The sequence below is a fragment of the Hermetia illucens genome, chromosome 2, assembly GCF_905115235.1.
Source record: "Hermetia illucens chromosome 2, iHerIll2.2.curated.20191125, whole genome shotgun sequence".
Lineage (NCBI taxonomy): Eukaryota > Metazoa > Arthropoda > Insecta > Diptera > Stratiomyidae > Hermetia > Hermetia illucens.
The window spans coordinates 30,708,948-30,726,494 of NC_051850.1; the positions used below are offsets into that span (position 1 = coordinate 30,708,948).

General features: G+C 42.4%; 1 protein-coding gene across 1 annotated transcript; it reads left to right on the forward strand.

Annotated features, from left to right (window-relative positions):
• Positions 1 to 4,346: 4,346 nt before the first annotated feature.
• On the forward strand, positions 4,347 to 12,492 carry LOC119649907. Its single transcript, XM_038052305.1, has 2 exons — positions 4,347 to 4,777; positions 11,732 to 12,492. Exons 1-2 carry the CDS (start codon positions 4,354 to 4,356, stop codon positions 12,196 to 12,198), a joined length of 891 nt encoding a protein of 296 aa, XP_037908233.1. The 5' UTR covers positions 4,347 to 4,353; the 3' UTR covers positions 12,199 to 12,492.
• Positions 12,493 to 17,547: the final 5,055 nt, after the last annotated feature.

Here is a 17,547-nt window from a genome sequence, read left to right on the forward strand (position 1 = left end):
TCCTTTCTCGGGTGCTGCCCAGGCCGTCGGCCACGTCCCGAAAGGACGTCATAAGATCTGGCTGACTATGCAATTGTGGAAGAAGATCGATGAACGAAGAGGTTGGAGGCTCTATTGACCGCTATGAGCGATGGCGGGCGTTAAGCGCTCCAACTCCGAACACGGCCAAGAGTTTGCAATTTTTCTTGCTAAGAATCCAAGTCTTCGAGGAATACATACGAACTGGCAAGATCATTGTCTAGTACAATATGACCCTATGGTGAAACGTTTCGAGCGGAGCAGTTTTTGTAAGCTGAAATAGGCTCTGTTGATAGATAGGAGAAATTATCAACGGTCTCAAAGTTGTATTCTTCTATCTTTATTCTTCCCGTTTGACCAGTGCGGTTTGATGTTGTTGGTTGATTCGTCTTCGGTGCTAGCGTTGCCACCATATATTTTGTCTTGCCTTCATTGATGTGCAGCCCAAGATCTCGCGCCAATAGCCGCCTGCTCGATCTGGATGAAGGCAGTTTGTACGTCTCGGGTGGTTCTTCCCATGATGTCGATATCGTCAGCATAGGCCAGTAGTTGGGTGGACTTGAAGAGGATCGTACATCTTGCATTTACCTCAGCATCACGGATCACCTTCTCGAGAGCCAGGTTAAAGAGGACGCATGATAGGGCATCCCCTTGCCGTAGACCGTTGTTGATGTCGAAAGGTCTTGAGAGCGTTCCTGCTGCTTTTATCTGGCCTCGCACATTGGTCAGGGTCAGCCTAGTCAGTCTTATTAATTTCGTTGGGATACCGAATTCTCTCATGGCCGTGTACAGTTTTACTCTGGCTGTGCTATCATTGGCGACTTTAAAGTCGAAGTCTTTTCTCTGCTCGACGGAATTCATGATAAGTCTCTGCGCGTGCCCGGGTTCTTTGAGAATGCAGCATTCTTCCGTTCCGTAGCTAGCTTACATTCATCGTCAAACCAGCCCTTCCGATTTTTCTTGCGACTGGGGCCAAGTATCTTTTTGGTCGTATCAATGATAACGTTCTTCATGTGGTTGTGAAGATCATTTGTTGATTCTTCATCTCCAGGATCTCTGTTGACTGCGGTTATTACGGCATCCATTTCGCCCTTATAGGTGTTGCGGAGGGCCGTGTTGTGAATGGCTTCGGTATTCGCTTTCACCTGATTGTCAGAGGGGATTGTAGGTGGTGTCGTAATTCGAGATCGGAGCAATATGCCAGCAAAATGGTGGTCCGAGTCTATATTGACCCCCATACGAGGTGAGACCCAAAAAAACCGGAATTGCGTCATAACTTATTTATTTCTCAATATTTTTACACCAAATTTTGATCACCTTCAAAGTATTCGCATTTGACTACAACGCACTTCTCCAAACGATTTTTCCATTGTTCAAAACATTTTTTAAATTCACTCATCGGGATTTCCTTTAAGCCTGCCTTTGTTTCACCTCCTCCACAGTGGCAAAACGCTTTCCTTTCATATTTCTTTTGGGTCGTATCCATAGCACCACGATTCATCACCAGTAGTCACCTCGGAAAAAAAATCAGGGTCCTCTTCGAGCTGATTTTGAAACTCAAAACATGCCTGAAGTCGACGCTCCCTTTGCTCATCTGGGAGAAGGCGCGGGACGAATCTAGCTGCAATCCTTCTCATGTGCAAATCTTCGGACAAAATTCTCTGAATTGAACTCCATGACATTCCCGATATCTCACAGAGTTGATCAATAGTTTGGCGACGGTCTTCACGAACGATTTTATCGACATTTTCATCAGTTCTTGGCGTTGAGGGGCGTCCTGAACGAAGTTGGTCTTCAATAGACATTTCTCCATTTTTAACACGTGAAAACTAATCGTAAACTCTGGTTTTACTTAAGGCAGCATCCCCATAAGCAGTCTTAAGCATTACAATAGTTTCTGCGGCCGATTTCCCCAACAGGAAATAAAATTACTGGCGAACCGATGCACTCACAGCGACACAACTTCGCATACTGACGCAGGTGGCGTAACACTAACGGACATGTGGTCAAACAATAGGTTCCCTCACTCTCCCTCCCCACCACAGCGTAATTCCCGGAACTTATGGGTCCCCGTCCTATGTTCTGACAGTCTTCACAGCTGAGAGGGGGTGGTGTTCAATCAGCACGTGGTCTATTTGGTTGAAAATGGTCCCGTCTGGAGAGGCCAACGTATGTTTGTGGACCGCTTTCCGCGCAAAACAGGTACTTCTGAACTACTACTGAATAGTCCGCAGTACGTTATCATTAGTATCACTATATAAGCTATGGGAGCCAACTTATCGCTAGTTGATCGTTCAAATCTCCAAATATGATTTTGATATCATACAGGCTTCGAGGGTTCGTTCACCTGCCTCGTAGAAGGTATCCTTCTCCCACTCTGCAGTCTCCTCTGTGGGGGCGTGAATGTTTATGAGACTTATATTTCTCAATTTGCCTCGCAAACGCAGAGTGCATAGCCGTTCGCTTATGCTTTCAAAGCCGATTACAGCAGGTTTCATTTTTTGGCTGACTAAAAAGCCTACTCCGAGCACATGATTTACTGGATGGCTACTATAATATATGGGTAGCGACTCTTCTCCAGGAAACCGGTCCCTGTCCAGCGCATCTCCTGTAACCCTGTTACGTCAGCCCTATATTGGGAGAGGGTATCGCCTAGCTGCTCATCAGCTTCATCTCTGTACAGGGAGCGCACGTTCCATGAGAAAATGCGCAAATCGTTGTTCTTTTGTCGTTGCCGGGTTGGTCGTTGTGTTATCCGTCCAGTCCGAGGCTCCTGTTGTGGCTTCTTTTGTTCTCCGTGTAGGGTTGTCAGCCCTACCCAACCCCCAGCCTGAAGGACCAGTTGATACAATTTGCCCCATTTTTAGGCGCGTGAGACTCGCCTTCATCATTCTCCGTTTGTAGCTTTTCGTTAAGAAAGAGCTTCAAGTGGTCACCACATGGAGGTGGAGATAAGGTTTGGTAGTAGAGTTGTTGGTGTTGGTTCAGCAGGCATTTCCCAGGTTTTATGCACCACTGTGGGTACCAATCCACGTTTCGCTCTGGGACCTATACTACCCTTTGACCACTCTTTTAATAGTTTTATTTAAAAAGCGCTGTAGTAAACAAAGGAGCTATTTTTATAAAACTTATCATTGAAAATGCTTGGGTAATTGTGAGTGATAAGCAATATAAAGGCGACTAGGACCTCAAAGATACGATAGTTCGTTGCTGGCAGGAAATGCCGGAAGTAGATATCAAGGGACAGTTTAGGAACTTGCATAAAGGAATGTTAGATGTGATGAAGGCAACGGAGGGCCAACTTGTTATTAAAAATAATCTTTTTTTGCCTCTTGGGCTACCTTTGTATACCTGAATTTTGAGCTTTCCCACGTTTTGTGCATTTTATTCTAGTAAAAGCTTCCTCAGTGAATAACCTGTAACACCGCAAAGTTCCCACATTTGCCTCACTTACCCCTAAGACGTTACTGTGGTCATTCAGACTGAAGCTATCCACTCCTCCTCCTTTCCGGGGTTGAAAATAGTTTTCCTTTGTTACTTATAAATTCAACATCGAGAATGACTATGCGTGGTTATATTTTCTATCGTGAAAAGCGTTGACACAAATGGCTTGGCATGTTCAACGGTTCCCAAAGTGCGGGTTGCGTTTTAAATGGATAGTTCGTGATTCCATACGCAAATGGTAACTGAATACAATAATCATTTTAGAACGGCGATTTTGTGTAGTGATACGGGGGTTCATTAGGATGCAGTAGTGACAGCAGTTGGTTGCAGGCGCAGGACTAAAAAGGAGATTTCCAATGCTCTCAGCAGTTGCTGCCTTTTTGTAGAATACGAGGCTGTATTGAAGTGAAACCAGAGTTTGTCAATCTGTTAGCGACGAAGTGTTTTGGGGGAAGCCGGGAAGCTTTTCAACACTTGTTTGTATTTCAGATATGGCGAGGATGCGATGTAGTCCTTTTTTAAATTCTTCCTCAATTTGCAAAAGGGGGGGGGGTCCATATTCTTTTAGAGGCATCTCCACTGAATTCGGTTATGTAGGGTTTGGTGCTCATATTAGGGCCTTGTTCAAGCCGGCTTAGCAATTCATTACTCACTATTATAATTATGAGGGGCATATTTGAACTGCTGCACCAGGTTCCGCTTAGCTTATGTATTTCTTAGAACAAACCATCTTTGATTTCAACGTGACAGGACTCTCTTCATTAAACCCTTTTTTATAATTTTACTTTCCTTATTCTGTGACGCAACGGAAATGACGTCAACCTTGAAATATGAAGTCGGCTAAGTCTAATTTTAGCGTTTCGGCTCATTCGTAGATGCTGCCTAGGTAAGATGTCATCAATTCGCTTCTTGTGTGCATACTTCCCGCACCATCGTTGCGCGAGGTCGTTATGCATTGCCAAGTCCACGTCAGTTTCTTTCAGTTTGACGGATTTTCAAGACGCTCCTCAACACCTATCTCTAGTCTTTCACCTGGACTTCCTTAAACCAGTGCGGTTTGTAGTGAAAAACGCCCATGAAAAGATGCGGTTTCCCTACATGAAAATCGCGATTTACGCTCTAACGTTTTTAACGTACGCATATTCCGGGTACGGGTCAAATGTTATCGCGAGCCTACGGGACGCAATCATAGCTGCAGAGGCGATTTTCGGAGACGTCTTCCAAAATGTCATCACCATTGCTAAGAAATTTAAGGTTGTACATGAGGTCTTCGATGCAGCCGTGGAGGAGAATTGCATATTCCAGTGTCCTGGGGGTAAGTGGTTGATTTTATTTACATGGTGATGTGGGCATTGTTTAGGACTAGGAAGGTGATAAGAGCTCGGTTCGGGCTTTGACGTTTGTGAGCTAGGTTATGTTTGTGCAGCTGTTTGATTTACAGTTACACTGGCTTGAAAAATTAGACGCTCTTGTGATGTGATGCTAGATAGACGTGAAAGCGTGTGGGTATCAGAGCTCTGAACCGCAATTCAGTCGGACCATAGAATCCGAATTCCAGTACTGAGGAAGGCGACAAGTGGTCCTCGAAATATGCATATTCGCAGGAAGAATTTTTTTTTGGCAAAGTGGGGGGGAAAAGATTCAACTTTTTAGTTTTAATTCACTATAATAATAATAATAATCGTTAGCGCAACAATCCAATGGGATCAGGGCCATGGAGTTTGTTAGAGCACTTCCTTCAAGACCGTAACGGTACACTAAAGTAAGTAAGTGTAGGAGGCAATCTGGTCAGCTTTGCGCTCGCCCGAGATTATTATCCTGATTTGACGCAGGTGCTCATTTATGGCAAAGTCGACTGGTTTCCGCCATTCAACTACGATAACCGATAACCGTGGCCTTCCGCTATTTCAGCCCAGCGTTCTAATTACTTGAGTCATCCGGACACTATCTTCACTATAGGTTTTGTTAATACCGAAATAGGATTCCCATATTTAATCACAATAAATAGGAACAGAATGTTGAATCTAATTTATTATGAACATTTTATCGTAAATAGAAAGTTAAATTCCTTTAAAAAATATTTGTTTACGTTGTCAATGAGTAAATTATATTTTAATACTTTCTTGAGCCGTCTGTTGCTGCTATAAAAGCCTCAATTCGACGCCGCATGTTCTCAGTATCATTATCGTTGTATCATCGGAGTAAGCTGGCCGGATACTATCTTAAACGGAGATCTTGGTCGGCTCATAGGTCTGGTACTCGGACGCACTGTGATCGGAATGCGAAAGTAGCCGTGGATAGGTCATTACGGAGGGGCGAAAATTGCGGTGGAATTCACTCTCCCAAGACTGCCGACGGGTTGGTCGTCCCACATGGTGCAGAACCGTGTAGAAGGAGTGCTGGCGTCTTAGGAAATTGTGGGGGGAGCTGAAAGGCATTTCATTTCATTTCCCACTAAGGGGTAAATGGCAACCATATATATACTGTTCGTCGAAGATTTGACTGTCTCCCGTATTTGTGGGTGATAATCTTACATTTGGATAATTTTCTCCAAAAGCTTTGTTTTGGTAATGATGATATCTTTCACCACTTTCCTCTTCATCAACTACCAAATGTTTTCGATTGGTTTCATGTCAAGGCTATTACCTGGTCAATCCAATGAACGACTCTATTGTTGCTGCAAATCTATGGCGTTGTGGTAAGGCGCACCATTTTCCATAAAAAAGAATCGTTCCCCATTCGAAACCTAATTGTGTATAAGAGCGTCCATTGTCCTTACTGCTGATGACCAATCAAATTATTATTTTTGTTTGGTCTTTTATGGTCTGGATAACTCAGTTTGGACGAAATTTCTCACCTTGACGACGGCGCACAAATTGAACTTTTCTTTTCTTTGTTAAATATTAAATAAAAAAAATTGAAATATGTTTGTTTATATTATATTAAGATGCGATAATGCTGATTGTTCACGGATCCCTCACAGCAGAGGGAGCGGGTGCCGGTGTCATTGGTCCAAGGAAAATGTACTTTGAGCCAATGGGCAGGTACACTAGCATATTCCAGGCGGAAATTTACGCCATAGACAAATGTGCCTCCTTTAATCTGCAAAGGAACTACAGGGGCAGAACATAGCTATTCTCACCGATAGCCAAGCAGCGATCAAGGCACTTAGGTCCAACCAGGTGAACTCTAAACTGGTATGGGAATGCCTTAAGAGACTGAATACACTCGGCTCGTCCAACAAGGTCTGGTTCGAAAAAATCAAAATTTGACTGACGGTTTCGTCCAGGGCAGAGGCAACTCATCAGACGCTGCCTCACCTCTGCCCTGGGAGCAGCGTGACCGAAAGTGCCAACAGGTGGAAAGACGCTCCCTTTTTTTTCCACCTGTTGGCACTTTCGGTCACGCTGCTCCCAGGGCTCCTCATTTAGTCCGGTCCACCATCACATGGATGTGGACTTAGGATCCCGCAGATCCTAAACAACAACCAAGGTCTGGATACTTTGGGTTCCAGGCCATGCTGGGTTGGAAGGCAACGAGGCAGCGGATGAACTAGCCAAGAAGGGAGCATGCCTTTACATGGGCCAGAACCCTTCTGTGGAATCGGAAACGGTTTCATGGCTATGAATCTAAGAAACGAAGAGAAACGGTTGAGGGAACTATATTGGGCGGGCCTAGCAGGGATGGAGCAGTCCAGGGTGCTTATTGGGGGATACGAACACATGCATACAAAGGATTGCTTAAACCTCACCAAAAAGAACCTCCGAATCATAGTGGGAATTATCGCCGGTCATTGTCGGCTGAACTATCACCTAGAGAAGCTAGGGATATCTACGGACACTGCCTGCAGGTTTTGTGAGGAGGAGGACGAAACCTCTATACACGTCCTGGAACAGTGTCTGGCACTTGTGCAAAGTAGATCGAGACATCTGGGAGAACACTTAATACCAGATGCAAAGCTGAAACATCTGGAAGTGTGGAACATACTAAAGTTCCTAACGGTTACAGGCCTGCTTGAGATACTATGATCAATAGGTACACTATAACCAGTAAAAGGGGTACAATAGTTCTTCAAGGACGGGGTGCGACTTTCCCTTAATAGAATAATAATAATGCTGATTGTTTACAATAAATTAAATGAGACTGGAAATTTATATCTTTATCATATCACTGCTTCACCCGCTTTTCTTTTATCGCAGCTATTAACTTCGGCTCTTAACGATAATTTCCTTCATCCCCCTTTTGTTCTTCAATCTTTGTTCAGAAGCAGGGTCAGCTCGTCTTGATCGGTTGCGCGATCTTTCTTTATTAAAGGTCTGATTTGGATGCAGTCCCGAGGCTTTCAAATCGCCATTCATCGTATCAAGCCATCGTTGCTTTGGTTGTACTTTCAGGTTTTTCCCAAGGACTTCGGCGTTCAAACCAATTCTAACAAGTTAATTGTTGTTAGCGCGAATTACGTGACCATACTATGGAATACGCCTCTCGCAATACCATTGGCCCAACGTAACATCTTGGTCTTGAATCCTAAGAAGCGGCGTTCTTTGTCTTTTATTGGCCAACATTCAGAACCATAGAGGGCAACAGGGCGAACGACACTTAGGTCAATTTTAGATTTGAAACGTTCGTTGATCCGCCGACTACAATGAACGCTAGTTGTGGAATATCACTTACACCATTGGCTGATGGCATTGATTCGAGATATTTAAATCGTTCAGTTCTGAGCAGGTTACGGCCTGAAACGGTGTTGCATGAGGCAATCATTCCATTTTTGAACAAGTTTCTCGAAATCAGCTTTGCTTTGAGATGCCAGGAAAATATCATCTGTATAGAGCAGTATATTGGGCGCTGGACGTTGGAAGTGTCCATAACAAGAAAAAAGACGAGTGGTGAGAGAGCGCTTTCTTGCTGAATACCGACAGACAGAAAGCAGCTTTGATGTGGCCATATTGTAACGATCGTGTTTCCTTGCCAGTCGGCTGGTGTTCTATGTACCTCCCTCAATAACCCGATCGGAGAACTCACAGGGCCACAGTCTTGGGTCCTAGCTCTTCGCTTCTTAGAGCTCAGACGCGACGTTGTCAGGTTGCTTTTCCTGATTTCATTCATTTTATTGCTTCCTCGACTTCAGTTCCGCTGACTGCCGAAATTACGCCAAATGTCGGGAGTGGTTGTGGAAGTGAACAATGAACATATTCTTCCGTTGAAATCTGCTCGAAATATTTTCGGCATCTATCTGTCGCGGTTCATCGGTTGGTAAGAAAACAGAAGTGTTCGATATCCTGTGTGCTTTGGTGTCGGCTTCTGGTAAGTCGATACAGATCTCTATCGTCATCTGGATCTATGATGGAACTGCCCGTGTAGCAGCTTTCTTTGCTTCCTGATTGACATTTTTGGAAATTTGCCTATTGGTCAGCGTTTTATCGTCGAGAAACTTATGGCAGAGGCGTTTATTTTCACAACCTTCATTTGGACATCTTCATTCCAAAGCCAAGTACAACGGATAATGAATGGTTTACCTCGCTTGGTGACTCCGGGGGTGACTTAAGTCTAAGTCCTGCCGCGTCGATTGAGTTGAACGCCCTAACATTGTCCAAGATTTTCTACTCAATGCCATCGTTATTAAGTTTCAATGAAAGTTAAAACCACTGCCTGTGTGTCTGTCACTCGCACTTTTGTCCAAAACAGTTACATCGATTCAAACGAACTTGGTAGACATATGGGAACCATGAAAATCTCACGCATACAGTGAGTGATATAGATTTAGGTGAAGACTAAAGGGGGTTTGCCATACATGCAGGGGGGGGGGGGGGCAGTATCAAATGAAATGTCTTGATCAGTATCTTTATAAGCCGATGTCAGTTTTCATGTAAATTGAAGAATGGGTGAGTGAAGGGCCAAAATGTGCACACTTTAAGTGAGACACGACTCATTTCCAGAAACTAGTCAATCCTGAAAAATTTGAAAAAGTCAGCGCTCTGAGCGCTGAATGGGCTATGAAATCTTGACCTCAAAATATGTCCAATATTTGAACCGCGACCTTCCTTACGGCAGCCTTCTACTCTGATCACCCAGTTATCTGGACACCAAATAAACTAAATAATAGTAAATTAATTTAAGTAAGTTGCTTTCCATTTGGGCACAAGATAACATCTTGGAAGTATTTTTCGGAGAAGAGTTTTAACATGCCAAGAATTCCTCGATGATCTGCATCAGACTAGACCCTTATGCGAGTTAAGGGACAGCCCTCAGGATTTGAATTCAAATTTAGACACTTTCATATTTCTTCCTTGAGTAGACCTTAATTACAGCAAGTTCAGGTTAATTAGAAAATAATATTTAATCCAAAAGGATATATTCTGGAAGACAACGGTATATAATGTTGAGTTTTGGCATTTCCACTATTAATCAGCTTCAAAAACCTAAAAGAACCATTACAAATTCATCAAAAGGATTGTTAATAATACAAAACACAATGCAACACAATACAAAATTTTGCACCCTTCAAAGTTATCAGCCTACTTGCATGGAGGAACCAGCAATGCAGTCGGAATCAACAAACCAATTCAGGATTATAGTCGACAGATGGTACGAAGATAGAAGGGCTGAAGAAATCAGGGAACTGAACGAGTACGACGAGACAGTGGACACCTATGAAAATTTTGTAAGGAATCTTTACGAGTATTCGTACAACTGAGCTGCTTCCTCATTTGGGTTTTGTTCTGTATCATTTGGCGAAACTGCTATGGACGATGTTCTGGATTATAAGTTCCATTGGAAATACGAAATTAATTGTTGCTTTTCTTGTTTTGTAAATTAATAAACTGACATTAGACAAATTCTTGTTCGTTCATTTTACTGATTCATTCATTACTCAATTCATTTTGCGTGGTGTTCCCGATTGAAATGGGTACAGAAATAATTGACGCAAATGCTAGTCTGCTCAGCCAGATTTTGACCACAGCTTGTCAATGATATTGTTTCTTCTTGTTATTCGTGGCGAGGCAATTAGAGTTGGATCTAAATATAGACCCCAACAATACCAAGATTCTCAGTCTGACGGCTTAAAATTTGAAAATGCTGTTCTATGGTAGTATTCTTTTTGTGTTGCTGTATGGGGGTGGGTGGGTATATGCGGTCCATGTGAGGAGGAGAAAAATACGGCCTTACAGGCTCAAAGTGTTGGCGGTTTAACTTGGATATAATTCGCACTCTTGTCACGTTTTTGCGATTATATAAAGGAACGTTGTTCACCTGCTGCCAATTTCGGTCACGCTGCTGCCCAGGACGAAATCGTTAGTCCTTGTTTTTCACTCATAAAAGACTCTTTCCGTAGATTCCTTTTCTGGTAGATGTATGATTATCCTGCGTTTGTCATAAAGAAAAATGAGCTCAAGTAGTGCAGTGATGCGGAGGTCTGGGCACCACCATCGATGAACGCGATTGCATAACAGAAGTCCGTTCCGATGCTACATATTCCTAGCACCATATCTGAAAAGAGCAAGAGAAGTATAGTCCACCAGGTCTAGGTCTGCATAGTCAGCTTCACGTTCGCCCACCCTGCTGAGAATTCTTTGAGATCCTCGAAGAATTACCTATCTAGTGTCCGCAGCTTGGTTCTAGCTAGGGCTAGACAATTCCAAAAAAATGCTTGAGGGTTTATCCGCAGCTTCAGCAATGCAATTTGCAATTTGTAGTTGTAATTCTCTATGGATTTGCACGCGTCTGACCCAAAAATTCTTCCGATCGAGTCTTGCTATAGACGAGTCCAATCCTCCTTGACTTGGCGTAGATCGTAAGCCTTGGTCATCTGAAGTCAACGGCTGCTAAATAGGCCGAGTAGATTCACTGATAGTCGCCAGCGGGACACTGAATGTGCCTATCGAGGAATGGTTAAAACCAGTGCCTTGCTTCAGTAGCCCGCTCCTTTTCCTCTATGACCGGAAATCCAGACGAGATTGGTGTTGAGCGAACCGCCCAGACGGTTCAACGAGATCATGCACTGACAATCAGCGTGGCCATGGTACGCCTTGGCGGCATTGTAATATACAGAATGGTCGGAACTTCCCTAAAAAGAATTATAACATAACTTCACTGTTGATATTACTTCAAAACAAATTGTCTAAAGTTTCAAAAGGATTCGAACTTAAAAAACAACTTTTTTAGTTAAAAAAGAATTCTTTTTTGTCTTGAATTCCGGAAACTAATTTTCTTACAACAACTAATTTATAAAATAAATTATTTGATTCCTTAACGTTTTATATTACAGGCACGCGTCCGGTGCAAAACAAACTTTATACTCCATCGGCCGACGGATGTGGCTCATTAGGCCTCAATATCAACACCGAATATCTTCCCTCAGCGGAAATGGAAGTTTGTTGCAATAACCACGACATCTGCTACGACACTTGCAATTCCGACAAAGAACTCTGCGATTTAGATTTCAAGCGATGTCTCTACAAAATTTGTGATAACTACGAAAAAACTGTAGTGGGAGACATTGCTGTGAAAGGATGTAAAGGAGCAGCCAAAATGCTGTTCACAGGCACCTTAACACTAGGATGTAAATCGTACCTGGATTCTCAGAAACGATCCTGTTATTGTCCGCCTGGTAATTCATATGATAAAAAGGATGAACCAAGAGGGAAGAATTATAAGTATCAGAAGGAGAATAAGTACCAGAAGGAAAATAAGAAGCCTCCAAAGTATGGATGGAAGGATCCAAACGATATTTAGGTTAGTTTTTCCTAGAGGTTGAAAACGAGAGTGATTTGTATTTATTACATAGTGGATAGTATAAACAATTGTGCTGACGGGTTTACAGGATGTATAACAATTGAAAGCGTTTTATTGAAAATAGACCTTACAATGGACATTTTTTGATCACACTTACATAGGTTTGGAAATGTATATGTAAATTTTCTTTCTAGTGAGGATTTGATAAATGAATAGTATTTTTTCACTAAATATTATTCAAATTTAATGTTTTAATTCTATTAAGCAATGCAATGAAATAGCCCTACATTCACATTTCTCATGGTTTTTTTTTTGAATAAATGTATTTTCTATAAACGAAACAAAATTAAATACTGCCAACTGGTTGTTATCAGGTTACTACTCAAAGTGGATTACAAATAAATAAAATTCTGGATGGAAAAAGGAAGGGAAGCCAATTTTCGCTTGGTTGCCGTAAGACTAAGTAATTTGGGGGCTAGATATTACATTTGTCGAAGATGACTCCTAGCGTGGTTATCGTTCTTTACCCACTCAAAGGTTCACCCAAACACATCATATAATTTTTAGGATTTGTATCTGCTTTGGTAACTTTATGAGAAGCTCTCTTTTCAGATAGGGACACTCTTGTAAAACTTACTTTCTTTTTCTTTCGGCTGGCCTGATCTGATCTGTCCAAAATGCCAATTAGGACCTCAGCTTATGAATGAAATTGTTTTATCCTGCCAATCGAAAATCATTAATTTTGCGACTTTTATTTGGTAGGACTGCTTCGTCGGAATTGAATTAAATAATCTTATGAAATGGTAACAGCCGCATAGTTTCATTTTCATTAATTAATTTCTATAGATTTTGGCTAAGAAATCAGTTACATTTTAAATCCTAGTTGCCCTTCTACAATGAAATTTAAAGAACGGAACAATGGCTAGACTAGGGGGTAGATGGCTAAAAACTTCACAGGTAGGCCTCTTCCCATTGATGCTATTTTCCTGCTGAAGGTAACACTTTGAGATCTCGCCATCTCTGAGCACTTCTCTCACATGCTGGCAGTAGAAATCAAAATTACTCGATTGATGGTGGTAGGACAACTCATTGTAGAATACTCACTTTCACTACCACTAGCACAGAGTATTATATTCTTGTCGTCAATGCCGACTATGTATTATAGTTAATTAGATGTCAGAAATTGCTCATCTATTTAAATGTGGGTTTGCCAATGTGAAGCATTTCTTTCACATCTAAATTGTCAGATTGAAATGTTTGACACCAATTCTCTCACACCTTATTTTCTATTCAGAGAGATTTTTTCGCGAGTGGGTTTCAGAATTTCGCCTTTCAGGAAGCAAGTATTCAAACTTCCTGAAATGCGCTTCAACTTCTTCCAGAATTTCCCGGAACGGTCTGCTCGTCTTCTTTTTCTACCATAGATATTGCCCGTATAGACTTTCCGGGTGGGATCATCCTCATCCATACGGATTAAGTGATCCGCCCACCGTAACCTATTGAGCCGGATTTTATCCACAACCGGACGGTCATGGTATCGCTCATAGATTTCGTCATTGTGTAGGCTAATCACATCACATCGCCCATGAGCAAGTGGCCTGTGCGCGGATCAAGCACTTTCTTTGAAATAGTATCAGACCAGCTTACCCTGATAATCCGTCGCCGATAAGTTTGACGGAGGCTTGGAGCTTCTGAGTAGCATTTCCATGTGCTATGCCCCTATTGAAAATGTTAAATGTGAAAGTGTGCGCACATCGGCGCTATATAACTTTTTTTTCTTATGCCTCCCTCTACTCGCAACCCAAATTTCATGCTACGCGCTTTTGACTGAAAGAATTCGGAGGACTCACTCGATTTTCAGCCTTAATAATTGGACTACTACATCATCGACAGATATGCTTGCTGCAAGACATCGTAACGCAGGTTAACATGACATAGTAGTAGTAATGATGCGAAAGACAGAGGAGAAAGATGAAGCAAAAATAGTGCAAATTTCAAAGATGGGTAGTTAAGCTCTGCGAAACTATACTGTCACGTAGACAAGGAGGGGAGTTCAAAGGGCTTTGTCTTCGCCACTCGATCACTTTTGTGGTGAAACTTTGCCTTAATGGGCATAAGGTGAACAGTGTCGATTTAAAGGAAGCTTATTTTTTACCTATCATTTACGATCGCCAGAGCTAGATTTATCATGAATTTTGACCTGAAGGCTGCGTTCTGGTAAATTCCACTAGATGAGGCATCTGAGGATAAGCAACCCTCATGGTTCCAGGTCGACTACTCTATTAACTTTTGACCATGTCTTTTGAGTTTCGCAATACATGTCAGATAATGCAGCGAGTTATGAATAAAGTTATCCCTACTCACTTGTATGTATCATGTATTTGAGTAACTGGATGATTTGTTACTTCAGTCAACGGGTTGACTTTGGTCCTTCACACTTTCAGTTTGTGGCCTTGCGCCAACTACTAGAACATATCGAGGGAAGTCCAACGATCCACCTATCCTTTAGGTATGCGTTCGATTTATATGCAAATAATCAAATGATACAACAGATGATGATTACCACAGGAGCTTTAGAACCTTTGAATTCTGGGAAAGATGGCGTTAAAGGAGATGGACCGGGCATAGGACGTAAATAATATGTGGGCTGTTGCATGGAAAGGGAGCCATTTTATGTGGGTGAGACAGGTATAAAAAGGAGAATTACTATCATCTATACGGATTAAGTGTCCCGTCCACCGCAACCTATTGAGCTGGATTTTGTCCACAGCCGGACGGTCATTGTATTGCTCATAGATTTCATGATTCTATAGGATACGGGATAGATTTCATCATTATATAGGATACGGAATCGTCCATCCTCATGTAGGGGGTCACAAATACTTTGGAGAATTTTTCTCTTAAACGCGGCGGAGATTTTTCAATTTTTCTTGCTAAGAACCCAAGTTTTCGAGGAAAACATGTCCCCTTTGAGACGTTTTGAACGGAAAAGCTTTTGTAAGCTGAAATAGGCTCTGTTGGCCGCAAGCAACCCTGTGCGGATTTCATCGTCGTAGCTGTTATCGGTTGTAATTTTCGACTCTACATAGGAAAAATTATCAATGGTCTCAAAGTTGTAGTCTCCTATCTTCATTATTTTCGTTTGACTACTACGATTTGATGTGGTTGGTTCTTTGGTTTTCGGTGTTGACGTTGCCGCCATGTACTTCGTCTTGCCTTCATTGATGTGCAGCCCAAGATTTCGCGGATGAAGGTAGACTATACATCTCGGGTTGTTCTTCCCATAATGTCAATATCGTCAGCGTAGGCCAATATTTGGGTGGACGTGAAGAAGATGGTGCCTCTCGTATTTACGTCTGCATCGCAAATTACTTTATCCAGGGCCAGGTTGAATGGGACGCATGATAGACCTTTGTTGATGTTGAATGGTCTCGAGAGTGATCCTGTTGCTTTTATCTGGCCTCGCACATCGATCCGAGTCAGCTCAGTCAGTCTTATTAATTTCGTCGGGATACCGAATTCTCTCATGGCCGTGTACAGTTTTACCCTGGCTATGCTATCATAGGCGGTTTTAAAGTCGATGAAAAGATGGTTCAACTGATGTCCATATTCCAATAGTTTTTCCATCGTTTGCCGCAGAGAGAAAAATCTGATCTGTTGCTGATTTGCTTGGAGTGAAGCCTCTTTGGTATGGGCCAATGATATTCAGGGCATATGCGGCTATCCAGCCTAATAAAATAGAGGAGAATATCTTATAGACGGTACTCAGCAACGTGATACCGCTATAATTGCTGCACTGTGTGATATCCCCCCCAGCCTCTTGATTTTTTCAGATTTTTCGGTTGGGTAGTTTGTGAGAATGGGTCCGTTAAAGAAATGATCACTTTCAACCTTCTGCACTCCCTACCTTTTCAAAAATGTTAAAACTAAAGCCGGCTTCGAAAAGTACTAATCGAGACCTTTAATTGATACCCCACATGATTATATTCGATGAAAAAAAATGTGCACCTCCCTGTAACTCACTATATGCGTGAGCGCTCACAATTCCCACCTTTCTACCAAATTTGGTGTCAATCGCTTCCATATTTGACCAATTCGGTTGTAATTCCATTGGTTCCTGGCAACTTATGGTTTTTAAGCCGGTGGATTGCAATCAGATAGTGATCCGAGTCTATATTGGCCCTCCTATGTGTTCTGACATTTATCAAGATTAAGATGGATCAGCATGTGGTCAATTTGGTTGAAAGTAGTCCCATCTGGAGAGGCCAACGTATGTTTGTGGACCGCTTTCCGCGCAAAACAGGTACTTCCAACAACCATTTCGTACGATACTGCTAACTGAATAATCCGCAGTCCGTTATCATTAGTATCCCTATATAAGCTATGGGAGCCGACTTATCGCTAGTTGACTGTTGAAATCTCCAAATATATTTTCATATCATACATGGGACAGGCTTCGAGGGTCCGCTCAATTGCCTCATAGAAGGTACTCCGACTCTGCAGTCTCCTCTGTAGGGGCGTGAACGTTAATGAGGCTTATATTTCTAAATTTGCCTCGCAAACGCAGAGCGCATAGCCGTTCGCTTATGTTTTCAAGCCGATAACAGCAGGTTTCATTTTTTAGCTGACTAAGAAACCTACTCTGAGCACATAGGTTACTGGATGGCTACTATAGTATATGGTGTAGTGGCTCTTCTCCAGGAAACCGGTTCCTGCAGGGAGCACACGTTTCATGAGAAAATACGCAAGTCGTTATTCCGTTGTCGTTGCCGGGTTCGTCGTTGTGTTATCAGTCCAGTCCGAGGCTCTTTCTTCACGGTGTTCCGTGTAAGGTTATCAGCCCTACCCAAACCCCAACCTGGAGGACCAGTTGGTACAATTCGTCCCCTTTTTAGACGCGGGAGGCTCGTCTTCATCCTTCTCCGTCTGCAGCTTTTCGTTAAGAAAGAGCTCCTCCCAGCGGTCACCACATGTAGTTAGAGATAGGGTTTGGTAGTAGAACTGTTGGTTCAACAGGCGTTTCCCAGGTTTTATGCTCCTTCGTGGGTAACAATTCACGTTTCGCCTTGGAACCTATACTACTTATGGACATTGTAAATACGGCATTGGAGAGGTCGCATGGAATACAATTTTGTTAAAGCCCTGCATGAAAACAAGCTGGTAAAAGTCGCCCAATTAAGAAGTTAGTAATTGATTTCTCACCGGAACTATTGCCAAAAATGCACTTTATCGAGATAAGTAAGAGAAAAGGAATTCACGAATCGATTGAAGATACCATTTTGAAGCTTTCATTCTTCAATTATGATCTCTAAAGAGACTGCAGACTCCTATGATAAAAAGGCAAACATA

Excerpts from the sequence above, each read along its gene's own strand:
- LOC119649907 (XM_038052305.1), top strand. The coding sequence starts at position 4,354 with ATGTCATCAATTCGCTTCTTGTGTGCATACTTCCCGCACCATCGTTGC. Across the intron at positions 4,778-11,731 it reads CATATTCCAGTGTCCTGGGG|GCACGCGTCCGGTGCAAAAC; the intron begins GTAAGTGGTTGA and ends TTTATATTACAG.